This window comes from Lampetra fluviatilis, chromosome 11 (genome assembly GCF_964198595.1).
Source record: "Lampetra fluviatilis chromosome 11, kcLamFluv1.1, whole genome shotgun sequence".
Classification (NCBI taxonomy): domain Eukaryota; kingdom Metazoa; phylum Chordata; class Hyperoartia; order Petromyzontiformes; family Petromyzontidae; genus Lampetra; species Lampetra fluviatilis.
The window spans coordinates 13,858,741-13,886,329 of record NC_136285.1 but is presented as its reverse complement, the minus strand read 5'-3'; the positions used below and the strand labels follow the sequence as shown (position 1 = coordinate 13,886,329).

The 27,589-nt window shown below is 52.8% G+C and overlaps 1 protein-coding gene across 2 annotated transcripts in view; it reads left to right on the top strand.

Moving 5' to 3' along the window:
* The window catches only part of LOC144934848 (kelch domain-containing protein 8A-like), a 43,424-nt gene extending 20,068 nt beyond the window's left edge, over positions 1-23,356 (top strand). For both annotated transcript variants that reach the window (XM_078861060.1, XM_078861059.1), the window contains 3 exons: positions 16,344-16,568; positions 21,002-21,103; positions 22,666-23,356. In XM_078861060.1, the coding sequence (XP_078717186.1) occupies positions 16,344-16,568; positions 21,002-21,103; positions 22,666-22,862 (524 nt within the window). In that variant the 3' untranslated portion in view covers positions 22,863-23,356. The remainder of the gene's footprint in view (positions 1-16,343; positions 16,569-21,001; positions 21,104-22,665) is intronic.
* Positions 23,357-27,589: the final 4,233 nt, after the last annotated feature.

Genomic DNA, 27,589 nt, shown 5'->3' with positions numbered 1-27,589 from the left:
AAAAAGAGAGATACGTTTAAAATATATATTTAAGAAACTTCACTGACAGGTGACAGTCCTAAGCAGAAGACCAGAGGGAGGCCCTGAGCGTGGACTCCAACAACAGGAGCAGAGCGTCAGCAGCACGGACGGCTGAGCGAGGTGGTTTCAGTCACGGGAGCAAAGACAGAGAAGCTGAGACCTCATGGGTCGGAGGTCGCACGAAAGTTCGCTGATCTCAACAGAACCGTTCCATTTTGCACAGATGTGTTCAGATCAGAAGCCCTCATTTATGTACTCGTGGTGGGTGAAATGTGAGCCCGTGTCTGAACATGTCTCATCAGAACAGAAGGAAATCTGAACAGAAGGAAGTCTGTTCCGATAAAAGGACTCTCGATTTACAGCTGGGCGAGGTTCATCCGGCCTCAGTGGCATTCGTGGCTTTGATCTCCACAGATCTGTTCAGACTTGAGCAGATGTGTTCAGATCAAAGGTCCAGATTTACATCTCCGTGGGTTTCCTTTGGCAGCGTTCACACAAGCGCCTCTGAACTTCACAGATCTGTTCACGTTGAACAAGTCTGTCTACATCAAGGGCTCTGTGACCGGAGCAAAGTACAATTGTTTTAAAGCCGTGTTGATATTATTCGTGCATTTACATATTATTCGTGCATTTCCATTCATCCCGTCGTTTAGATTCCCGCGTGTGCCTTGTCAGTTGTCCTATTAGAGTGACCGGTTTGGCCGTGAATTCCTCGGATCTGGCACTACCCAGGAATATCTGTTGCATGAATAACCGCCGTGTGTGTTTAGTTTGTGAGAGCAAATGTTGCAAGCAAGCCCCGATTAAGGACGGCACGGCACACGAGTGGGACATTTTGAACCAGCACTTGCCCCAACCATTCATAGGGCGACAACGGGAAACCTTTGCCTTCCTTGCATTTAGTTTGGCGCAGAATTCTGACACTACCCATTTCTTGCCACTAAGGAAACAAGTCCCCACTTCACAAAGACAAAGATACCCCGTGTAGCTAAACAGAGTGTTGGAGCCAAGTGCCGTTAGCCAGAACGTATCAAAGCCGGAACAGCGTACAGTGAGGTGGAGGGGCGAACAACACCCCAGGGCAGATGTTCAATGGAGGCATCAGCTGCTTATTGCAGGCCGAGTCAACCTAGGGGAGGACCCAGAATAAGTGCAGATATCACCATTGATGTTCGCAATGGCTGGGGATGTTGACCAGGTGGCTGCGTGGTTCAGGCAGCGCAGGAACAACTACGGCGCCGCCCCTCCCACACGCGCGCGCACAATGTCACGTGGCCCACGCATCATCATGCACAACCACAAGGTGACCTCTCCCTTTGTGTGTTTGCCACAACGGTAGCGGGTGCCCCAGGTGCCGTGGTCGCGCCGAGACGCTGGGATGGTCCGCGTGCTTACCCGTGTGACTGACTGGTTTCGTGCAGATCGCGGTTTAATTTGCAATCCAGCAATTTTCTAGAATGTCGCGTTTTGGTGGTCGATTCAAATGGGTACCTGCTAGATTTGAAATTTTCGTGACTGCAAGGACCCATACTCTTTGGTTCTTTCGGTAAAGTCACGTAGATTAAAAAAAATTACAAAATTAAAATAACGAAATTAAATGTAATTAATAATAAAATGAAAATAACTACATTAATTTAAAATTTTATTTAGTTATTTTCATTTTATAATTTTTTTCATCTACGTGACTTTACCGAAAGAACCAAAGAGTATGGGTACCTGCTGCAGTGTTTAAGCATCGTCACTAGGGATACAAAGGCGGCCAGGCTGACCACCCAACCCCTCGTGTGACCGTTGCCGGCCTTCGCAGGTGCTCGCTAACAGCACTTGCAACCAACAGACTGTCGAGGCTGTGCGGGAGTCTTCGTGTTTTATTGTGGCCACACCAATCGTTGGCAGGCCGTCACTTCCAACGGTGGCCAATTAATCGCTGCAGAGGCTTTTTATTTTAATTGAGGGGGGCGGGGGGAAAGCAGCCACAGAAACTGTAGCACGGTGGGGTATCCACTGTGACACGTGCCCGTGTACCCGCATGCATAATGCGGCATTAACGCGCGTGCATGCACAAAGACAAAGATCCCCCTCCCCAGTATAGCCTTTAACAGACTACACTGGGGCAAGTGCTGTTAGCAAGTACCTATTAAAGCCGGCACGGCACACGAGGGGGTGGGCCTTTGACTCCCCAGTGGCGATGTTTACACGCTGCACCAGGTGCTCATTTGAGGCTGAATCGACCTAGGGGAAGCCCACGAGCGGTTCAGATAATCGTCACTGGTGTTGGCCGTGAGCAGGAATCGCCGAGTTCATAGCGCAGCGCGCTAACCACTACACCACCGCTCCCCACATCCACACACACACACTCACTCTCACGCACATTGCATATATGAATTGTGGACAAAATTAGTGAACGTGGTACCACATGTAGGTGGTCGGGATGTCCCCTTCACTTCAACCACGTGAGCAACGATTGAGGCCATGGGCCTCCTTTTCAAAGGAGTCCTGGGTTGTAGTTGATGTTGTCGACAACCTGCACCTTCCCACTGCGGGCCACACGTCCTCCCACCACTCGCCAGTCAAGTAGTGGCCTGCGGACTCTGCGATGTCGTCTCGCTTCTGCTGCTTCTGCTGCTTCTGCTGCTGCTTCTGCTGCTTCTGCTGCTTCTGCTGCTGCTTCTGCTGCTGCTGCTTCTGCTGCTTCTGCTTCTGCTGCTGCTGCTTCTACTGCCGTGTCACCTTCCGCTGTCTCCCCCTGCTGCTTCACTCTTCCCTTGCTCCCTCGGCCTCCACTCGCACGGAGTTTCGTTTCGTCCCTCGACTCTTCATCAGCTGTTTTTCGTGACGTGCCCTGGCCCAATTCCACTCGTTTTAATGCTGCTGCAACAGCAGCAGCATCGGTGACCTCTGCTCCTTTCCCGACTTCTTAATTCCTTAACCAATCTCTTGGACTGACTCCTCGATCCTTGACAAACCCGAGACACCGATGGGCACACGGTAGACGAGTACCAACGAGCACACAGGAGTTCCCGTACGTACTCGGCACGAATGCACACGCACGAGGAGTCGAGGAGCACGAAGACTGCCACACTGCACAGAGGCGCCGCGGTCATTGCCGTCCATTCATCTTTCGCGTAAGCTAACGATCGGCACCAAACGCGTCCCAGTGGGCGTCCGAGAACCACTAATGAGACTCGGGCCCGCGGGCCCCGAGTCACAGCGACTGCGTCCGCGCGTGGCACGTTTCAAAGGGAAACTCCGAGACTGGCATGCGCACGCGTCCATCGAGCCAAAGTCCAGAATTTTTAGATTTTAACGAGGTAGAGTACGCGTTGTTCTGAAACGGAAACTAAGAGTCAGCTGTCATTTTCATACTCTGCTCAAGATCCTCTCCTGTACTCAAATTAATCTGCCCTTTTTCACGGATTAAAATTCCAAGACGATACGTTTTGTGAGTTTTTTTTTAGTATTCTTTCTGATTTAAATAATATTCTGGCGAAAGAATTACATCGATCGGAGGGCAAATTGAACATTTAGAGCTATTTTAAAAAACAATGGGATATTTCCCAAGCGCGAGCTGTAAAACGTTCGCGGTGATGCTGACGCGATGTAATCCGATGGACGTGAAATCCAGAGGTCGCTGGTTCGAATCGATCCCTTGGCAAGGAAGTTGACACATTGGGACCAGTTTCTTAAATCCACCCCCCCCCCCCACGTCTGCCCACCCACAAGTGATGGGTTGGCAGGTCCCTTGTGGAGGGGTAGAATGCGGGTTCGAGTTTTAAGTCGACAGTTTTGTTGTTGTTGTTCGTTTCAATCCGGCGAGAACTCAACAGGCCAGGGTGAGTCTCGTTTTCACAAGAGTTCCCTGCTTCTCGCCAAATCGGCGAATGCAAAACAAATAAAACCGCAGGTTACTCCCACCGCTTTAAAGACGTCTCACCAGGCGTGGAAGCAGTCGGGCGAAATTATCCGCTGGAGCCCCCTCGAGTAGCGGAGGCCTTTCCGCCAGCGGTGTCATGAGCCCAGAAATTGCAGGGGCTGCACCTGTACCCGGATTTTTTGTTTATATTTATTTATTTACGCCACCGTCTGAATTATGAACGAGTGCTCGCGGTGGCGGCCGTATTTGCGCGGCCCGTGGTTTCATTTCGCTTCGGGGCCAATTTCACCTCTCGCTTCACGAGATATCCAGAGGCGAGAACGAATTTTTATTTATTTATTTTGTTGTAAGACATCTTTCATGGGACGCCGCTTAACAGCGCTACACAGCAACGAGCGCGCCGAGGCAACCTGCAGAGCATTCGTCGTCTAGTTTGATCTGCCCCCAGAAAAGAGCAATGCGATGGCGTCCGATCGAGGTCTCTCAAAAATGTCGAGAGAATCGAGGCAGAGATGGCACTTAGGTTCGACGCGTGCGCTACGGTGGGCCTACGTACGGGGCGAAAGAAGTTCTGCATGCACGCATACACGGCCGTGGTGCCATCGCAGTGGCTAGCGGTGCCACGTGAGGCATTGTGCGGATTGTATCTCGGTGATTCAGCTGTCAACGTTCGTTGATACATTCTTTACTCGCGGTTGTGCTTGACATCGTCTGCTTACACATTGGTACAAAAGCCACCCTTACGTCTGTGTGTTGTGTGCGCGATGTAACCGTGAGAGATGGTAACCGTTTGGCGTAGACCGTCATCCCAGTAGCGGATGTGCTATGATCAGTGTAAAAGTAATCAGTGTTAGTCGATTTACACTGCAGATTATGTAAAATCTAACATCGATTTAGGCACGTGCAATATTTTCCATTTTTCATGTGACACGCGCATTTTTGCTCTGATTTCCATTGGCACCATTGCTGGACTCTACGTGGTATGATAATAGGGTTTTCCCCTTTTTTCTGGCAACAAAACAGATGTTAAAACACCAAACTGAAACCTTTTTACAAGGAATCACGTCTGAATTAACCACAATGCGTGTGGTCAGAATGCAACAAAAACATACTCTGATAATATATGCATTGTCCTCGAAGCTGATTGGTCCACACCAAAGGCAGCTTTCTTTTGAGCCTCGTTTCAAACGGTGTCCTCTGGTCGAACACCATTTGAAACGAGGCTCAAAAGAAAGCTGTCTCTGGTGTGGACCAATCAGTCTCAAGGACAATGCATATATTATCAGAGTATGTTTTTAGTTTGCATTCTACGTGGGTTATTTTGGCTTTTGTCACTTTGGGGACCCAGGTAAAACTCTGGTAAATTAGATTCATCCTCTTATCCTCGAGTTCTCTCTTGGGTAAATAAAATGACATTCAATTGTCTTGGCAATTCGTTTTTACCTTGGACACCGATATATTTTGTTGCCATTCTATTTACATTTTTGAGACAAATATGGTAAATGGCATAGGCGCTGCTCGTTCACAGCACTTGCCCAAACATTCTGTTAAGGCTACGCGGGGGATCTTTGTCAACGTCAGTGACGATTATCTGAACCGGTCCTGGTCCTTCCCTGGATCGACTCAACCTCAAATGTGCACCCGGTGTGTAAACATCGCCACTGGGGAGACAAAGGCAGTCGGGCGTGGTCTGGCCTGCACTTGCCACGTGAAGTCTGTCGAGGCTATGCAGGGGATCTTTGTCTTCGTGGCTTCTGTGTGCGCGGGTCAACGACATCGCGGCAGACGAGATAAGAACTATTAAGCCAGGCGCCAGAGGAGCTTTCTGTGCGAGACGATGTTGACAATCACGCGACTGTTCCACTCGGAAGACATGTGATCGTGGGGGGAGGGGGGGGGCTGGACAAAACAACGATAACTTTGAATGCTGCACGTGTCGAAGGACGGGGAAAACAACAAAGAAATCGACTTCACTGTCGCGCGCCACCGTCTCGTTTCGTTTCAGGATAAATAATTCCGACGCCAGCGCTCACGGCCCTGAGCAGCGCGCAGAATGATGAGTTTACGAGCGTCGTCCGTGAGCTTCCAGATGGCCCATTTCATGACTAATGAGGCTTTGGGGGATGGAGCGGCGGTGCGGTGGTGAGTTCACGGAGCTACGAAAACAGATCATATCGAACCGAGGTCGATTCCACGGCACGGCTAACAGCAGTGGCTTGCGATGTCGAAACCGGTGGTGGGCCCCTACCCCCGCCTTCCCCGATCTCAGAGTCAGACTATTTACTTATCCTTGAGGAATCCGATGAGCTATCAAGCTCTTCTTCACGTATGTCTTTGACCCAGCGGCGTAGTGAAGTATGGTCAAACAAATTATTATCATATATTTTTCTCCCCCAATACCTCCGATTAGCACGGGCTGGCTACGTGCGGTGCGAAAGAAGTTCAACGTACGCGCACGCATCACGAACTACGATTGCTCGCGTTTGCAGAGTGATTTCGAGGAGTGGATAACTGCGCCCGCTTTGGGTACGGCCCAGGCGCGTGTCCAGCTAATCTGCGAGGCTGTGGCGAGCGTGTGTTCACTCCCCCGCCCTGCTGACCGCCACGCGGGTCAAGTGGAAGCATTGAGGAGGCAATGGTCATTATCGTGAACGAGCCCAATCCCAGGGCTGCAGCGGCTGGGGGAGAGCGCCCGAGATTTCATTAAAAGCCTCCTTCAGACAGCGGCGCGCGCCACAACGGTGGTGATAAAATTATGGACTTGGACTGTTGCAGAGATTTAATTTGGGAATAAATTAAATATCGCTTCCGAGCATAGGAAACGTGTGCGGGTGTGTGTGTGTGTGTTTGCACGTGTGTGTGTGTGTTTGCACGTGTGTGTGTGTGTGTGTGTTTGCACGTGTGTGTTTGCACGTGTGTGTGTGTTTGCACGTGTGTGTGTGTGTGTTTGCACGTGTGTGTGTGTGTGCACGTGTGTGTGTGTTTGCACGTGTGTGTGTGTGTGTGTGTTTGCACGTGTGTGTGTGTGTGTTTGCACGTGTGTGTGTGTTTGCACGTGTGTGTGTGTGTTTGCACGTGTGTGTGTGTGTGTGTTTGCACGTGTGTGTGTGTTTGCACGTGTGTGTGTGTTTTTGCACGTGTGTGTGTGTGTTTGCACGTGTGTGTGTGTGTGTTTGCACGTGTGTGTGTGTTTGCACGTGTGTGTGTGTGTGTGTTTGCACGTATGTGTGTGTGTTTGCACGTGTGTGTGTGTTTTTGCACGTGTGTGTGTGTGTTTGCACGTGTGTGTGTGTGTGTTTGCACGTGTGTGTGTGTTTGCACGTGTGTGTGTGTGTGTGTGTGTTTGCACGTGTGTGTGTGTGTGTTTGCACGTGTGTGTGTGTTTGCACGTGTGTGTGTGTGTGTTTGCACGTGTGTGTGTGTGTGTTTGCACGTGTGTGTGTGTGTGTTTGCACGTGTGTGTGTGTTTGCACGTGTGTGTGTGTGTGTTTGCACGTGTGTGTGTGTGTGTGTTTGCACGTGTGTGTGTGTGTGTGTTTGCACGTGTGTGTGTGTGTGTTTGCACGTGTGTGTGTGTGTTTGCACGTGTGTGTGTGTGTTTGCACGTGTGTGTGTGTGTGTTTGCACGTGTGTGTGTGTTTGCACGTGTGTGTGTGTGTGTGTTTGCACGTGTGTGTGTGTGTGTTTGCACGTGTGTGTGTGTGTGTGTGTGTTTGCACGTGTGTGTGTGTTTGCACGTGTGTGTGTGTGTGTTTGCACGTGTGTGTGTGTGTGTGTTTGCACGTGTGTGTGTGTTTGCACGTGTGTGTGTGTGTTTGTACGTGTGTGTGTGTGTTTGCACGTGTGTGTGTGTGTTTGCACGTGTGTGTGTGTGTTTGCACGTGTGTGTGTGTGTGTGTTTGCACGTGTGTGTGTGTGTGTCTTTGCACGTGTGTGTGTGTGTGGAGCATGAGTGTAGCGGTTTCGTGCCCTGCGCTACGAACCCGGCGACTAGAGTTCAATTTCCGCTCACGACCAACGCCAGTGACGATTATCTAAACCGGTCCTGGGCCTCCTCGAGGTCGACTCAGCCTCAAACGAGTACTGTATCTGGTGCTCTGTGTAACACATCGCCACTAGGGAGACAAAGGCGGCCGGGCGTGGTGCTGGCCTTTCATTGGTGCTCGCTCACTGTACTTGTCCCAAAAGCCTGTGAAGGCTATACGGGGGATCTGCGTCTCGTCTTGATTGCGTGTGGACGGACAGTTTTGGTGGGTGGGGTGCTTTTTAGAGAAGGAGGTTGGCACTTGCTAACCTCGCAGTGTGAATCTCGCCAGGGCATTGTGGGGATATTTCCCCCGACAATTTCAAGCACAGCCGAATGTGTCAATCCGACGCTGAATGAGGGCCTCTCCCGACGCCGTGCGGGTCGCGGGCGTGTTTCACCATACTTCACCACGTTGGTCAGGGAAGGTGGGGAGCAGTTGGTGAACGCGGGGAGCATAGCTGCTCGAGCATCGTACAGTACAACATTGGATATTGCCGCACTGCCGAATATACTGTGCATCGCCTTAAAGTGTATTCTAGAACAGCAAGGACAATTAAATGTGTGTTGATGGCCGCAAAGCACACAATCCAAAGCAAGGACATGAGATAAGCATTGTCTCAATGAGCTCGTACCTGCTAAGGATTATCGATAGATCCATCTATGTTTTACCATAGTAACGCGTCTTTGGTGTTCATATTTTCGTGAATAAGGCTTCACATGTATATATATTATTTACTTTACCAGGTAAGGCCCATTGAGCTCTGTAGCTCTTTTTCAGAAGCGACCTGCCCACAAATGACAGCTCAACGAAGTGGCTTATCACGTGGAAATGTAGAGCAGCCAAATACTAAAAACGCGCGTTTGGAAATGTGGTGAGAAAACCAGAAGGCCCGGAGAGAAAAATCCACGCGACCACAACGCCGTAACGCAAGGACCCTGCATCACAAGCGGCAGAAAACTACAAATTATGAAAAGGCAAAATGGAAAGGGGGGGGTGTAAGTAGATGGCGTCTTGGGTGAAAAGCCAAGATGTGGAGTAGATGTTAGTGATAGGAATATTGCTCGGGCTAGGCGCTGATTGGATTCCGTGGGATATCATTGGTGATATAAACAACTATGTATTTATTTATTTTAACAGGTAACCCCACTACAGATATGTAGCTCTTTTTCAGAAGCGACCTGGCTATCACAAATGATAGCTCAACGAAGTGGCTTATCACGTGGATAATGTCTAGCAGCCAAATACTCTGAACGCATGTTTATTATAAATGTGGAGGGAAAACCCGGAGGACCCGTAGAAGAGAGACACACACCGCAAACTCCAAATATACAGCAGCAGGCATTGTCAGGGTCGGGATCATACCCACGATCTCCTGTATACCAGGCGAGGTAGTTAACATCTCCTAGCCACCGTGATGATGAGAGAGAGACACGCAAACTCCAAATATGCAGCAGGCATTGTCAGGGTCGGGATCGTACCCACGATCTCCTGTATACCAGGCGAGGTAGTTAACATCTCGCCACCTTGGCGCCGTAAAGAAATGCAAATTAGGGTGATGTCTCTGCGCTGATTGGCGTGTGTGCTTAGCAGTGGCGTGGCCATCGGGCGGATTGTAGACGGTGCAAATGGGCGAGTGCCTCGCGAGGCGGAGAGGCGCCCGGGCACACGAGGAGGAGGAGGGGGTGAATTCGGCTGGGGTCGCAATTTAACCCCTCTTGCCAAGGCCCCTCGCCAAGCACGCCAAGCCACTGCTGGTCACGGTGAAGGTTAGTGGACTAATTAGGATTAGGCTCTCGTTGGCGTTTTTTTCAGTTATGCTGAGCGTGTGAGTGCGCGTTTCCCGTACAGCAGTAATGCCCAGAGTAAAACAAAAAAATCCTTGGAATTCCTTCCCAAAAATAACACTATCGTGTGCATTTTACTTGGAATAAAAGTTGGAGAGAAAGCACACAATTGACTGGATTAGCGATATGGGGCAAAGGGCCTTGAGTAGTGGGCGGGTCTCCCTGAGCGGTGGGTGGGGTTGGCAGCCGAGTCAGCGGCGACTGAGCAGTGGGCGAGGACAACATCCGAAAGAGCGAATCCACTCACCGTGTGCGGCGCTAGTGATTGAATGGGCGTGACCATGTTAAAGTAGGCGGAGCTGAGAGAGAGAGACACGGGGGGGGGGGGGGAGACTTTCTCAGCTCACAACTACGTGTCCCGGTTGAGCCTCCCAAGAAAATCCAGTGGCTTTACCTTCACAGTGCCCGCTGCGTGGTTGGCGGAAATCATCGCACGATCGATTTGCTTCACGCCGTGCCCGGCCGTGCCGTGCCGGACGCATGCGGGAAGGGGGCACGGCGACACCAGCCGCTGCCCTTATTGGGGGCTCCGCGACACAAAAAATAAACGAACGAACTCAACCATCGGCAGGCAATCGGGCGGCCGTGCCAGCGTTGGGCGGGAGTCGGCGTCCGCGCGCCCGGGCAGTGCGACGATTACCGCCCACAGCCCGATCTGCTGGGACGGCAGCGGCGGCAGTAGTCTCGGCACGTGAGCAGATGGCTCCCGACGCCAACGCCGCCCCCCCCCCACTCCCTTCCCCCGGGTGGCTGTGCCTCATCCACAAATGTGATCATGCTCCTCCTCCTCCTCCGTTTGAATTTCGTGCAAAAAAAATACAAAATGTATTCGAAGTAAAGAAAAACTAAACGGCAAGAAAAGAACAACAACAACAACAACAGCGACACAGCCTCTTTCAAACGGCATAAGCACCGGATCGTGACATAAGCACGCACGCCCCGGTCTCTTCTCGGGAGCAGGGCCGCCGAGAGAGGTTCTCGGAGGCCAAATTCCAGGTGCCCCCCCCCCCGCCCCCCTTCATGCCCGATTTGCGACCCTCTCTTGTGCGAGACCCAGGGCTATGCTTTGTCCTTGCGCCCCCTAGTCTGGGCAGCCCTGCTCGAAAGCGAAACACAGTGAGCGTTCCGTCATGACGATGTGATTAAATAACAATGATGGATTTATTCTCCCAAGAAAGACTCACTTTGGGTCACAAGACTCGCTTTCAAGAGTTATTTTGAGTTATCGTGATGTTTGGCCTATTTAGTTCATATCGGTGGCGAGTTAAATCGTTACAACCTGTCCTATGGATGTCTAACCTCGTCCACACTGTACCCAACCAGAATCAGACTATGTATTTATGATGGAGAAATCCGATGAGCTATGAAGCTCTTTTTAAAAATGTTGCCCACGTGAACCATCCATCCAAGGGTCGAACTCGATCGAAATTAAAGGATGCCAAATCTGGGCTGGTTTTGCATTGTTATGATGAAGAGCTTCTGCCATCTGATGAATGTGCATTGGTTTCATGTATGTATGTTGAACTTCTTTCGCACCGTACGTAGCCAACCGTGCTAATCGGAGTTGCGGGGAGGGGGGGGGACATCATGACATTCCTACGAATGAAATTCTAATGTTTTACATCGCAGGCCTTGTATTATCCTGCGAAGCGCGTTAATTCCTAGCGCGTGGTCGGCGAGTCTCGAATAATCCCGTTCACACCTCTGCAGTGAGCCTCAACCGCATTCTCAATCCCCCGACTGTCGCATCAATCAGTGATTCAAGGCAACGTTTTTAGTTAATCCACGCGAGCGAGATTCCCGCGAGACAAACGCAACTGGTTTACAAGAGAGAGAGATTGCAAGGTGTGAACGAGAGAAGGATACGTACGGTAACCACCTCATCCCACCACGGCATTAGTGCTCTGTGGCTTCCGAAAATCCCACCGGCACATTTTAAGTATAATAATAACAAAGTAAATGCATAACAGGGAATAAAAATCATGCATATGTATGGATTCTGTAACGCTTTTCAACGTACATATGTTTTTGGAAGCGATTTTTTTTGTCAAATTTACGGCAGTCAGAAAACAGGCACGGTAACGAGGCATACAGGAACAGCAACTGGAAAGTACCACAACGAAGCGGAGAGATTCGTGCTGGGAATCACATTGAGAGAAACAATGACGCGTGGATCAAGGAGAGAGCACGGAGCTTGAAGCCATGGCATTGATTGTCGAGGAAATGCACGTGGGGGTTTGGCTGTGACAACGTCGCGAGAGGGGGTGACGGTCGATGGTCAAGAATTCCTATTAAACTAATTAGACATTCTTTTTGTTAAGGCGCTCTTCTCCCACCCCCAACCCAGCTTATATGTAAGCTCCTAGCTTGGATTGTCTCATTCTTCACCTGAGGACGGCTGCTTGCGTTGTGGCCGAAACGTCGTGAGAATTGTTTCATTTTATTATGTTTTATTTTTATTATTTTATTACTTCCCTTCTACGTGACTTTACCGAAAAAACCAAGAAGACTAATTAGACATTTTTTTTTATTTAACCAGGTAAGGCGCACTGAGCTGTAAAGTTATTTTTCAGAAGCGACCTGATAGCTCAACGAAGTGGCTTATCATCATCATCATCATCACGTGTAAATGCCTAGCAGCAGACAAATGCTCTGAATAACGTCGGAGTTGTTAGCCAAGGGACGGAGCGAGTCCGAGAGGACGAGCCCCTCTCGCTGTGCATGGAGACATCGGCTCGATCGTAGGTGCCACGTGGACCGTTACGCTGCTCCGACAGTCCGTCGAGGCTATACCGGGGGGTCGTTGTCTTCGCCGCGTTGCGAGACCGCTGTTCCCAGCACCCTGAACGATGGCTGTGGATTGGGGAGGCCTTCTTAGAGCAGCAGCGGATAGATCATGGCTGCTGCTGCTGATGATGATGAGTATTCCAACGTTTCGCAATAGGCGACTGGGGACAGGGACCTGGGGCACGCCAAAGGTCACCACCTGTCCTGACACTTCCAGCATCGTCCTCTTGTCGAAGCAGTTGTCCTGAGTCACGTGTCGGTCTTCCCCCGTGCTCGTCCGCCGCTTTGCTAACACCCCACTCAAGACGGCGAACGTGCACGCAACGCAGCTCTGGACCTCCCTGTGGCATTGCGAGATGTTCATCTTGCCATAGCGCCGCACTCCGACGCTCCTGGAACCTGGTTTGTTTTTCTGCGGCTTTTTTTGTTGTTGTGGTGGCAGCGGCGGTGGCGGTGGTGGTGGTGGCCCGTTTTTGCTGTGAGCACTGTCAGCCACCATTACACGCGAGGCCGTTTCAAATCGGCCGTGGCAGCGCGCGGCTAAATCTGTCGCGACGGCTGGCGGTCGATTCCTGGCGGCAAGGCGACTCACACCCCCGGTGGCGGCGCGCCAGCCTCGTCGCGTTACTCGCAGCGCGCGAAAAGAAAACGGGGAAACAAATATGCGACGGATAAAGTTTCAATAATCACGCTTGGTGTCCGGCCCCGTGGAGCTGTGGCGGAGAGTGTGACTTGCAAGCGTGTTCCGTTCAGCCGGCGGATATAATAATCGTCAGGATCATCATCATCATCATCATAAGTTCGTGATGTTCATCTAACTCTTGTTATCATTGTCATAATACATGTTATTATCATTATTAGATCCACCACCACCACCATGATACATTCATCATTGTCATCATATAATCGCCACAACATTGTCATCTTCATTATCATCATCAAACTTGTATTGTCATCATCTAATTATTGTCACAGTCACATGGTGATCTGTATTAGTTTTTGTTGTTGTCGGCATTAGCATCAACAACAACAGCCGCCATTCACCACGAAGTGGTGTTGATGTCACCACGGCGCTTGTGCCAGGCTAGGTGCACTCCGAGGCGACGTGAATTGTTGAAGGCTCGCTGCTGGCAGGAGGTCACGGGACAGAGCCAGCAGGTGCCATGGGTTGACTGACTGAGATGAATGGCAGATGCACCACCAGCTGTGACCCCCTACTGTGCCAACTTTCTGCATTTAAGCCGCCTATCACCATCGCCAGCACCACCACTACCATCTTCGTCGTCATCATCATCATCATCCCCTGAGTCGATACACTGGTGGGGAGCCAGCGGCGTGTGTCCCACAGGCTGATTGTGAGGCACCGCGCCTCGCGCCAGCCACGGTGCAGGCCCTGAGCTCAGAGCGAAATGCGTGGCGGTTTGGGCTGTGCAGCGTGCGGGTTCGTTTAAAATAAAGCAAACGAGTCGACGGCTGGTAATGGATTCCTTTTGTATGAACCAAAAAAAAGTCACCATTATTATCAAGTCGAGATTCAATTTTCGATTTGCCAAATGGAATTCATTGCAAAGAAACTTGTGCGTAGTTGTTGGGGGGTCCCCCCCCCGCCCACTTAATTTTTTGCATTTGACCACTTACAGAGGCTTTATAAATTAAAATCTCGGGTTGAAGGATTGTTTGTGTGAATGTGGTCATTACATTGCAAGCATTATTTATGGCGCAATCGTAATATAAAATATAAAAATTGTGCAAATTAATTTTCCTTTGTCCCGGTCACTTTTCAATGTTCTCTCGAACTAATTTAATTGGCCGACCGCTCGCGTTTAACCACGCGGTTATCGGCAATCTCGGCACGCAGGACCGGTCGCTGCGTGGTTCATTTCCGCGGTGGCTAGGAGATGTTAACTACCTCTCCTGGTATACAGGAGGTCGTGGGTTCAATCCCGACCCTGACGCCTACTGCTGTATATTTGGAGTTTGCGTGTCTCTCTCTCTCCCCGTGGCCGCATGGATTTTTCTCCGGGTCCTCCGGTTTTTCCCCTCCACATTTAGAATCAATGTGCGTTTAGAGAATGTCTGCTGTACATTTCCACACGACAATCCACATGGTTGGGCTACCATTTGCGGCCAGATCGCTTCTGAAAAAAAGACCGATATAGCTCAGTGGGCCTTACCTGGTAAAAGTAAAAAAACGAAATGTTTTAAATTTTACTGCACGATCCGACCGCGCGACGTGGCTGGCGCCATGGGACGCGTGTTCACATCCGTGGCGATCGCTGTCCTGCCGAGTCGGTATCGATGGCGCGTGCCTGCACTGTGCACGTTGGGGTGACCTACTTAGACGCACGGTTGCCGCTGGTTGTTGCTCAGATCAGGTGCACGGTGCCAACGCTGACATCTCTGTGCGAGCGAAAGGAGGTCGCTCCAGTGATCCGATCTCGACGCAGGGAAGGAAGCCACTGAGTGGCTTCCGTTGTTGTTTTTTGGTCAGATTGCAGGCGGGCTCCGTGAGGTTCGCCAACCACTTTGCCACGGCTAGGAGTAGTCCTTCGGTACGATGATGACATTGAATCTAAATAATGCATTGGTTGCGAGGGACTCAGTACCGAGTGTACAGATCGCGCGCTACTGCGTAATGTAAAGGTTCGGTCATCAGCACAACCAGCATCTCTGTCACCCCGTAGAAGAAGGGAGAATAACGCGGACTCGGAAAATGCCAGGAATTTTATGTTGTCCAAATTCTTGGGGGTGTCTCTGAGCCATTTTTGAAAGTTGTTGGGGCGTGTCCAGACCTCCCCCCACCCACCCCCCACCCCGTGACTACGCGCCTGTCAGTTGCACGTGAACACATCACAGACCGCTCTCTCTCTCTGCCCGTACTGTGGGGGGCCTGCTGTAATTACGTGTTGCGGGGGGGGGGCTGGATCGGTATAATTAGCGGCCGCGTCGCCATCCGTCTGCCAGAAATCTGATCGACTCCTCCCTAACACCCCCCCCCCCAATACCCTCGCCCGCCCCCCACTCGGACTGCCGGAGAGACTGGCGACACGGTTTTATGAAGTGAGGCAACAGTTTTCTCGTGCAGGCATTGGTTGTAATAATAATGATAGTGTACGTTTTGTGCAGCGTCATCCGTGCGTATCGCATCTCACAATGACGCTGTACAATCATGGTAGATGCTAGATCGCACACGTGGCGACAGCCTACTTATAACGACGATAAAGTAAATGAAGCGCTCAGAAAAGAAAAATTTATTTACTAAATCAAGAAGCGGTATGAAACCAACGTATATTTGCCCTATAGCGGAACTGCCGGATTAAAAAAAAAACTTCAATCGGGCAATTCCTCAAATTAAAACTACCCACCAAGTAAAAAATTAGATAACGACCCAAGGAAGCAGACACTACAGAGCTACCTCAGAAATAACTTTAAGTGACCTCTGGTCCATACAGAAGGCTGCTCTCCAACTGAAATAATATATGTGTTGTATCATCTGACACCTAAAGGGTGTTAATATTCTTAATCCCAAGAGCTGGAATTTATCCATATTCGTGCGCGGGCCCGACACCACCAACTCCCCAGACTTTTTGAACTGGGTTCAAGCTCAGGCCGCCGAATCCTGGATCCGAACTCGGGCTCTCACGGGTGCCAACTCAGCGCCCTTGACCTCCGCACCACCCGACCCGACTCACCCAACGTGAATTCTGTTCTCCCTTCGCCTCCCGTCTTCCCGTCAATGCCCCTACAACCCCACCCACAACTCCCCCACCCACCCCCACGGGGTGCCAGGCGGGCGGCAGGGCAAGAACCCCGTGACGGCCTTCGAGGTGTACGACGTCGAGGCGGGAACGTGGGCGCGCTTCCCGGACCTGCCGACCAAGCGCGCCTTCGCGGGCCACGCGCTGGCCGATCGGGCCCTCTACAGCCTGGGCGGCCTCGAGCAGCCCGGCCTGCACAACTACTACTCGCGGCCCACCTTCGTGAGCACCGTCGAGACCTTTGACTTCACGCAGGGTGGGTGCCCCCCATCCACCCCCCCCCCTCCCCCGTGCCCCCCCCCCCATCCACCCTCCCCCCATGCACGCAGCGCGCGACGCTGGCCGATTGAAGATCGTCGCGGGTGTTGTCGCACCTGACTTTGGGGGGAGTTCTGGGTGTCGCCACCTCCAGAGGTGTAAACAAAAACGCGGGGACAATGAAATAGGTTAAAGCAACAACAGCAATAATAATGAGAATGGTCAAAGTGATTTCTTGCTCAAATGGGCATTGACAGCTCGTTGGAGGACGTCGGGAGAACGGCGTTGCGGCGGTGTATGTGCGCCATGAGTGAAGTGGAGCTCCTCTCGCGTGTAAGGAGATCGTGAATCACTCGCTCAATAAAATGTAGGCCGCGAGCCCAGGCCAGATGTCTCACTTGTCGGTACCACGTGAGGTGGCCGAACAGGTGTGGTTACACTGTCTCTACGAGGCCAGTAAATAGTGAGTTATGCGATAACCGCGTGAAGTGAGTGAGATTAATCAAGTAGTTCACTCATTAGGCACATTTATAAATCGGCACTGCTACAATTTTGTTGCCTTAGGTGGTACCGATTTCTGCTTTGGCTCATGGCTAATGGAATTACCGAAACACCCAAAGTAGCAGGGCCCTCCTGAAAGGCAGTCTTGAGACTCGGTGAAGCTTTCCTGGTTAAATAAATCATAAGTCAAAGTCAAACCATATTTCCGAGGTGAGGCTCATCTATTCACAGACCTGAGCCAGTGGTGGAAATCCCAGATTCCTATGGCAGGGGCAAGCATTCCCTTAACACGCCGCACACCGCACCCAGCACGCTTACCCAGCACCCAGGACGCCGCATCCAATACCCTGCACCCTGCCCCCTGCACTCAGCATCCTGCACCCAGCACACCGCACCCGGCACACCGCACCCAGTCCACTGCTCTCGGCACGCCACTCTGGCTGCGCTGTTCATCCACAGGGCCGCGACAAAGTTCCCTGATAGCACAGTCGTGCCGCCCGCAGAGAGCCTTGGGTGCGTCGTCGGACGCGTGGCTCTCGCTTAAAACGCCTCGTCGGATCGACAGGGGCCGAGAGAATAAAAATCTACCGAGAGATAAAGGAGAGTGACACGCGGCATCCTGAGTGCCACCGTCTCCACACACGCCCCGCCTCCAACCTTTACCCGCCGTGCCACTGCGAGACTCAAATGTATGCCACAAACGACCCTGAGCCCGCGTTCCGATTAATTTAAGTGAAGCGAGACGGCGCGCCGTTAGCAGGACTGCGTGCGAGCGACAACACCGGCGCTTAAGAGACGCAGTAGGCGGCGGCCGCTTAATCTCATCATAAATCCAGTTAAGGGGGGCTTACGGGAAGGGGGGGGGGGAAGAACTTATAATTAAAAGTCAATTACATTAAGCGCGGCGATGTCGCTTCCCCGTAAGGCCAGCGTACACGTTGGGGCCCCGCGTCTTGCACGCTGCCACGGCTGACACGGCTGCCACATTCACCCCCGAAGATGGAACGGGTTTGCGGCAGTAATTTCTGGCTCGCGGCGAAGTGTAAGATATCATTTTTTTTTCTTCACGGAAAGCATTATTATTATTATCGTAAAAAGATATTCTTTTTTTTACACACGTAAGGATTGGGTTAGGAAGTTTTAAAAATGAAACGGTCCGCGTAAAAAAAAATCACATCAAGCGGGAAAATATTTGGCGTATTTTGTGGCTTCTGGCATCTGCTTATCATTTAATAGACTAACACCGCTCGCGTTAAAGGCCGCTATGGTAATAAAAAAAATGCACAGCGCATGTGAAATGTATATATACGGTTCTCCAAACTTTCTGACAGCCTCTTATATGCGAGGATGCGCCTGCACATGAGTGTTTCTGTGCGATCGTCAGCGTGTGGTGTGGTGTGTGTGCATCAGCGAGTGTCTTTGTGCGTGTGAGCGCGTCTGTGCACGGGCATGAGTGCGTGTGAGTGCCTGGGCGAGATTTTGTGCGCGCGCGCGCGTGCGTGTGTGCGAAAATGTGTGGGTGCTCGAGTGTTTGCGTAGTGCCTGAGTGAATATTTGTGTGTTTGCGTGTGTGTGTGTGCGTGTGTGAGTGGGGAGCGGTGGTGTAGCGGTTAGCGCGCTGCAATACCAACCCTTGCGACCCGAGTTTGATCCTCGCTCACGGCAATGATCTAAACGGGCCCTGGGCCTCTTCTAGGTCGGCTCAGCCACGCATCGCACCACAGTACCTGTGCTCGCTAACAGCACCTGCCAAAACACTCTGCTACAGGCTACACGGGGGCACGGGGAGGAGGGGGGGTGGCCTTCGCGTGCGTGCCATTGCTGATGGTTGAGTAGCAGACGAGACGGGTCCCGGGCCGCACGCCCGCTCCGCCGTGCGTGGAGCTGCGCGTCAGCGTGCGAGGTCGTTCGGGCTTCGTGAAGCGAGAGTGACAGAGGGGGGGGGGGGGGGGTGTTCGTTGGCGTGCACGCTGCGGCCCAATCCCCAGGGGCCTCGTTTAATCCTCGTCACGCACCTCGTCAGCAGTCGGTGCCGATGCTGAGCGATGGATGTGTTGAGTTCATCATCATTATTATCCCAGTTGGGGCTGGACTCGGCCCATCACTTTGTATGGGGTCGATAAAATACGTACCGCTTCGTGGACGAGTCAACAGTCGTTGCCCAATGGTATTTAAACCCACACCCGTCATGGGGATGTGGAATTGCCACCGCTGACTCGTGGCTGTGAACGCGAGATCAGCGTCGCCTAGGAAATCTTTTGACTTTGACTCGTGATTGGTTTCTCCGGGGAAGTCTCTGATGACTCTCTTTCTCTCCACCAGTCGTCCCGCGACATTGCGACGCTTTGGTCAATGCCATTTAATGAGTGATTAATGATCCCCTCGCAGGCACGGGAGTCGCCCAGTGACTCTCGCTAATGACCCAGAAACCTCATCGCGTTCACGTCCTCGGGGCAGTCCGCGCGAAGTCGCCGCGGTGCGGGGACGAGAGTGGCTCAGCCGCCGCGTGTGCTGCATCGGCACGTTCTGCCGACTCCGTTAACGAGCGATTGGCTCCGCGTGGCTTGAGATTTATCGGAGAAGCCCCGTCAATACCCACCGCGCACCGTGCCAGCGGGCGACACTAAAAGCCCCCGCATAGGTGGATTCAAAAATTCATTGTTGTAAGGCGCTGCTGACAGCACGTGCCCCCGAAAGTCTTTGTGTGAAAGGTGCAGGGTCCTTTGACTTTTTGCGTGCGTGTGTCTACGAGTGTGTGTGTGCGTGTGTCTACGAGTGTGTGTGTGCGTGTGTCTACGAGTGAGTGTGTGTGTGCGTGTGTCTACGAGTGAGTGTGTGAGTGTGTCTACGAGTGAGCGTGTGTGTGCGTGTGTCTGCAAGAAAGTGTGTGTACGTGTGTCTACAAGCAAGTTGCGTGTGTCTACGAGTGAGTGTGTGTGTGTCTACGAACGAGTTTGTGTGCGTGTGTCTACGTGCGAGTGTGTGTGTGAGTGGCTATGAGCAAACGAGTGTGCGTGCGTGTGTGTGTCTACGAGCGAGAGTGTGCGGCAATGTGAGTGTGGGAGTGCATTAGTGTCTGCATGCAGCCGGTGATGAATGGGCGATTGGTGCACGGGCACGCGCGAGCGGTTTTAAATCTTTGGGGTGGATTTGACCTTGAAGCATCGGCGAATTTGGGTAAATTTAGGTTCAGGGAGGGAGCCGTCAACTATTTCTAAAGCGTTTGCGTCACTGCGTTTGCGCACGTGCACCCGTGCGTGCACATCCACCTTTGTGTACACGTGTGCGTGTGCGTGTATGTTCGCGTACTGTGAGCAGCGGTGGTATAGTGCTTAGTGCATCGCACTACAACCTGAGTTCTTGTCATGATGGACATCAGTGATGAGCAAACTCTCAACCTGTATATGGGATCCTTTTTTGCCGGTATCAAGGTGATCGACACAGCCTCAAATAAGCAGCCGGCGCGGTGTGTAAAAAGAAACCCATCAGCACTGGGGAGACAAAGGGTGACGGGGGCGTGATGTTGGCCTTAATAGGCGCTCACTAACCGCATTGCAACGGCTGTCCCGCCGCGCTGCGAACCCAGCGACCCGAGTTCCATGTCAAGCCGACGGCTCCCGTCAGCAGGCGATGCTGTCTGCTCCAACTGCTTGTGTTTGTGTGTCTGTGTGTCTGTGTGTTTGTGTGTCTTTGTGTCTGTGTCTGTGTGTCTGTGTGTTTGTGTGTCTGTGTGTGTTTGTGTGTCTGTGTGTTTGTGTATCTGTGTGTTTGTGTGTGTTTGTGTGTCTGTGTGTTTGTGTGTCTGTCTGTTTGTGTATCTGTGTGTTTGTGTATCTGTGTGTTTGTGTGTGTCTGTGTGTGTCTGTGTGTCTGTGTGTGTCTGTGTGTCTGTGTGTGTTGTGTGTGTGTGTTGTGTGTTTGTGTGCCCAGGTGGCTGGGTGAGGTCGTCGCGAGCCCGGAGTATGCGCGAGCGCCGGGCCGACTTTGTCGCCGGGTTCCTGGGCGGCCGCGTCTTGGCCATCGGCGGACTCGGTGAGTTTCTCCCCCCCCCCACTCCTCCACCCCCTCCCCCTCCTCCCCATCCTCCCCCTCCTCATCCCCCCTCCCCTCCTCATCCTCGTCCAATACCAACACACAGCCGCCATTCGCCACTATGTGGCGGTGACGTCACCACGGCGCCTGTGCCAGGCCAGGTGCACTTTGAGGCCACGTGAAGTGTCGAGACCGCATCCTCCTCCTCCTTCACCACCACCACCACCTGTTCACACGTCGAGAATGGCATCACATGTCAATCGCGCTCCGGGATGATGAACATCACTGACCGTGATTTGTTTCTGATCGAGCCGCCACCCTTCACGCCGCGGCCACCTCGGAGCGCTTCGCTCGCGATGCGCGTCTTGCGACGCACGTGCGTCACACACCTCGGTCGTTCCGATGCCCGGGTGTAGCTTTTCTCTCTTGAACCCAGGGGGGGGGGGGGGCTGACTGACGACTGCTGTCTCTAGAGGGGTCTCTCCAGAGCTCCCCCTCCAGAGCTCCTCGTTAAGTGGGGGCCCTTACGGCCAGCAGTGGCGTGAGCGAGCACTTGCAGGTGCTGCGCATCTATCTATTCGACCAATCGTCGTCAATTCGCTTGGACAGTCGAGGCCCGCGGCGTTGGCTCGCGATGTCCTCTGCGTGCGAACTTGTCCCGAGTCTCGCTGACAGCAGCAGCAGCAGCAGGAGGCGTCAGCGGTGAGTCGGTGATCCAGGATGGGTGAGGGCGGGCGCGAGGTGCCACCCAGGTCAGCGAGGGACCTCGGCCTGATCGTACGCGGTCTTTAGGGTTCGCATCATCATCATCATCGTCATCGTCAGCAGCTCTACGTCGTCGAGTGGCATCGTGTCACGGGACGGAATAATCCGAGTTCCAAAAACAAAAACTCTCTCCCCAGAAGCAGTCGCACCCGCCCTGTGCTAGCGGACGACCCCGGGAAGTTGATGTCATAGAAGTAGTTCTGAAGGCCTTTCAATGGGCCTCTTTATCCGCACAGACGCTTTGTTAATACACCCAGCAAAGAGGGTTAATTACATATTGATTAGAATGTTAATCTCTCTCAGAGTCGGCGTGATTCCCTCTTCAAATGAGCATTGCAGCGGTGCCCATCCCACGTTCACAGCCCCCCGTGAGTGATGGAAATGTCCTATTCCTATTTACAGGGGCTGATTCTACCCACGGGTCAACAACTGTTGACGTCCCCACAACGTGGTACATTTTTTATCGACCCCGGAGTGTGATGGTGGAGGCCGAGTGAACCCCCAACCAGAATTTTAGAATCAGAGCATTCCTCCTGGAGGAATCCGACGAGCCTCTAAAGCTCTTTTGTTCACAGACGTCCAGCAGTGGGCGGGTAACGACGCTACAACGCACAGATGTGAACCTTCCGATTGCCAGCCGGCTCAAAGGCCGAGCCACCCGGTCGGTGTCGTCGCTCTGTGACCCAACTAACCACGACGTCTCTCCCCACCGCGTACCCTGCCCGGTTTGGCACGGCTTGGCCTGGCACGGCACGGCTCGGTACGGCTCGGCTCGGCACGGCTCGGCACGGCGCCAGGCAACCAGACGTCCCCGCTGGCGTCCGTGGAAGGCCTTGACCCGGAGCGGGGCCGCTGGGAGTCGCTCGCCTCCATGCCCACGCCGCGCTGCTCCTGCTCGTGCGTCGCCCTGGACGGGCGCCTGCTGCTCGTGGGCGGAGTCAGCCAGGGCCCCAGCGACGCCGTCGAGGCCCTGGGCGTCCGGGACGACGTCTGACGCCGGCCCGACAGACGTTGCCGTCGACTGACGCGGGGAGGAGAAGCCCGGGCCACACGCCGCGGCCATCGAAGGCGGAAAAACGAACGACGTGAGGGGGGGGGAGGGGGGAGGATGTTTGCGTTGGGACGCGCTGGTGGCGGGAGGCCCCAAGCGAACGAAGCAAAAGTGTAGGGCCCCCAAGCGGCGCAAGGAGCCATGGCTGAATAAGCGGAGATGCACCCAAATATCAGCTCGAGTTCAGATGCTATTCAACGTAGCGAGAGAATGAATGTGAATCGACAATTCACCTGTCATCCCTCCGTCTCGTCTATATCTCTCTCTTCTCTCATCGCATTACACATCGACGTATCGTTTGTTTTCTTTGTCCACATTTTTCTCACGTCGCTACAGCTCTATCCGCCATCCACATCTCGTCTGGGTCATCCCACTCGGAGTTTGTCATTGAAAGGGGGCGAGGGGTTAGCGGGCCGAGCAGTACACCCCCTCCCCCCCCCCCCCCCCCACATTTTATTTCAGCTTCGGTCCCCCCCCAACCGCCACAATGGGCCACTGGTGCGAACGTGGAACACTCACGTGGCGACATTCACACTCACGCAGCCCGGCCTCGATCGCTCGCTCGCTCAGCGCCGTCGGTGGGGGGGGGGGTTGCGAAAACGCCGCGCGGTCTGCGGCGACTGTGGGCCAACGCGGAGGCGTTTGCGTCGTTCTGTGGTGCTCATCGAAGGCGGCTTTGAGCCACCGATGAAAGGCGGCGTGGCGGCGCTGGAGCCTCGTTACAAAGCGGCGGCCGCTGCCGCTGCCGAGGAGGAGGAGGAGGCGGGCGGGTGATGAATCGTGGCCGTGACGCGCGCCGGTGTGTACCGCGGTGCGGTGGGGTGGGTGCCTGACGTCCCCGCGTAGCTCCGCCGCAGAGAGGAACAGAGGGAGGGGGGACAAGTCGTTTGATGCGGGGGAATCGAGGGCGAGCGATGGCTAAAGGGGAGGAGGTGGGGGGGGGAGTGAACGGCGTTTTGACGGCACGCGTTTTGCGAAATGCTAAACAGCGACAAACCGCGGTGGTCCTTTGATTTGGATTGAAAAACATTGTAAAATATATGTGTGTGTGTGTGTGTAGAGTGGACTGGCGAATTGACATATACAGGGACAATGCTGTACAAAGTAAACATGTAATGTGTACAGAATGCACAATGTGTGTATATTTACTCTATACTGTGTATACGCACGCACAAGGGCGGCAGGCGTAACGTCACGGCGTATTTTTCATATGGATGTGATGGGTGTATGTCGCATCGTGGAGGGTTAGGGTGTGTGGTGTAGAATGGAGGTGGTGGTGGTATGTGGTGTAGGGTGGAGGTGGTTGTGTAGGGTGTGTGGTGTAGGGTGTCTGGTGGAGGTGGTGTGTGGTGTAGAATGGAGGTGGTGGTGTAGGATGTAGGGTGTATGGTGAAGGTGTAGGATTAGGGTGTATGAAGGTGTAGGGTGTATAGTGTAGGGTGTATAGTGTGTGGTGTATAGTGTAACGTGAATGGTATAGGGTGTATAATGTATGGTGTAGGCCGGAGGGTTATGATGGTGGAGGTGGTGACGGAGGCTGCTAGGGACGGTGGGGGCAGATCGCTGGCGGTACAACCGTCTCCTCCAAGACCAATGCAGCAGCTGCATCGCCTGCGCGCGTACCGTCCGTAGGTAATCTTGCGTCCGTGGGCAATCGTCTCGTTAACAAGGAGACCCAATTAAGCAACTTCGCGCGGAAAGAGAAAGCGGGTTCGCGGGGCAGAGCAGTGATTTCGTAAAACAAAGCAACAAATAAAAAAAAATGTAAAACGAATTCTGGTTCGGGATTTCGATTGTGTGACCACCCTGCGGAGCACGTGGATGGCAGGGGCCCGTCCCGTGGTGGTCCAGCCAAAGAGAAACATTTCCCGGTGCCTTCACCAAGCGCTGACCTTCAGAAAAAACTGGGTCAGGTTTGTCTCTGGGACGCCATCCATCATAGCGCGGGAGCCCGCGGGGGTTGACAAGGCAAGCGAAGCGGGGTGGTGGCGGCGGGGAAGGAGGCATGAAGAGCGGGGAGGGAGATACAGCCAGGGACAGAGAGTGCGAGAGTGAGAGAGAGAGCGTGAGAGTGAGAGAGAGAGCGTGAGAGTGAGAGAGAGCGTGAGAGCGTGAAAGAGAAAGAGAGAGTACGAGGGAGAGAGCGTGAGAGAGAGAACGAGGGAGAGGGAGAGAGAGCGAGAGTTAGAACGAGACGGACACGAGCACAAAAGAGAGAAACGCAAGCGATTTTTATTCTGGAGAAATCTCCGTATTCGGACACGAATATTAATTTTACAACAATCAAGACACAAGCAAGAGGGCTCGTAAACGTATATTACAACAAACACATGTCCCAAGATATAAATGCACATTTATTTGTGTTGATAAACGGCGAGCCGCTGCCGCCGCCACCCTCGTTATTCGGTCAAATTCATGGACGAAATCTCGGCGTCTCGCGGGGTCGGTGTGCACAGTGAGGACGCCGCGCCACTGGAAGATGTGCCGAGTAAATGCCAGGAGGAGCAGGAGGAGCAGGTGGCGGTCGAGTGGAAAATAAATCACACGGCCCCGCGGAACGATGCCCGGAACGAACACGTTCCCTAGCTACCTCCCCCCCCCAACCATCCAACCCCCACCAGCAGCAGCAGCAGCAGCCTCCCGCCGGCGAGCGCAACGGAAAAATAATCCCGTGGATTAAATTCCGGCGCGTTTACTACATTTTGTGTTCATTTACGCGGACTCAGACAAGCTTTTCGGTGTGCGCGCGCGTCCCTGCGTGCGTGCGCGCGCGCGTTCGTGTGCGCGCGCACGCGTGCGTGAGAGATCCCGTAATCGAGGAAGGATCTTGACCGTCCCCGCGTTGTAGGCGACCGCCGATGTCCGCCGTCACCTCGCGAACGAACGACGGCGCGCGCGGCTCGGGCGCGGAATTCACGCGGGCAGGAGGCGGGGGGCAGGAGGCGGGGCGGCTGGAGAGCCTCTGTCGGAGTTTCGTGCGCGATGGGCAGCGAGGGGCTGCCCTGTCTCGCCGGCTACGCGATATGTCTCCGGGCGTTTTCTCAGGGGTGTCCGTGCGTGTCTCCTTCGCCTCGTCGTCGTGTGTCTTCTCGACCCTGGCCGTCCGATGCGCGAGGGACATCTCGTTGCAATGCTGCCGCTGCTGCTTCTTCTTCCCGTCGGTGTTCCCGTTGGACAGCGCAGCCACACGCACACCACGAGGGGGGAGGGGGGTGTGGGTCTCCCGTTCGTTGCCGTGCCTAAGAGGAGTTCTGCTTCGAATCAGAGTGGGAAGTTCTTCGTTTCCCCGTCGAGCGAGGCCCGTTGTTGAGCTACGAAGCTCGCTATGAAGGGCGACACGGCGAGCAGATGACAGCGTTCGGCAGCAGAGTGTTGGACATTTTCAAGTTATACGCGGGTCTTTTAAAATCGATAACTGCAGGGTGGTCCAGATGTCTTGTGACGACAAATTAATTAACATGCTTTTTCTCCCTTTGCATATTCATTTTTGTTTTACTTAAACCGTACGCCAAAAAATATTAAGTTAGAGAATGAAATAGGGGTCACGTGACATCTGAACCACCCTGATATTAAATTCACTCAACTACTGTCTGCTGCTGACTCAGTTCTGCGTCGGCTGTTCGTGCGCTGCTGTGCATTTGTAGAGCTTCCCAATTCGCACTTACGTCACCGAGTCGAAAGCGAGACAAACTCCCCAACAACAACAAAAACCCAGACTCCCCAACAAAAACCCAGACTCTCCACAACAACAATAACAACAACTAAATACCATTATTTGTTTTTGTCGTTCAAATTTAATGGGTGTCTCTGAGCAGCATCGTAACACGTTGAGGTTGTCCAGACACTCACAACACCCATAGTGTGCCTGTGCCCGTGCTTGGGAACATTCCAAAAATACTGCATCTATTTAAATATAAAAATGTGAATCCGTGCGTCAATTCTTGGCCGCTGATAAGCAATTCAGAGCACACCCTGTGTTGTCGGCAAAACGAATATTCCAACACCTTTTAAGGGCTTTAGAAATAAAAAATTGTATTTTAATTGACGGAACGCAACGCAACAGCGGTGTTGTAGTTATTAATCGCTTTCAACTCACGCGGGCAAGGCAAGAGTGGTTATTGTAAAACAAAACAAAGACGAGTGTGTGATTGAACAGCGAGAGATGGAAGTTTTGTTAAAGGGAGGCAGCATTTAAAACAACAACAAAATATACAGGGCCTCAAGGGATGCTCCGGAATTTTTTTTTTTAAAAAGCTATTGTCTGCTATTTCCCTCCCTTGGCGTAATGTTCATCGTCGCGAAATAAAAACCAAAAAAATTCTGGAAAATAACGCAACTCCGGAAGTCATTCGTGAGGCTCTGCGCGAGGATTTCCGCTCATCTCGGGCCAATTGCCAGGATTTGAAGTTCAATTTGATACCACCACAGCTTTTTCTTCAACGAATATTTCCTGGGTCGTTGGGTGCCACGGTGGCTAGGAGATGTTAACTACCTCGCCTGGTATACAGGAGGTACGTGGGTTCGATCCCGACCCTGACACCTGCTGTATATTTGAAGTGTGCATGTTTTCCCCGTGGTCGCGTGGATTTTTCTCCGGGTCCTCCGTTTTTTCCCTCCACATTTAGAATCAACGTCACGTATTTAGATAACTTGCCCGCGACAAATGTCCA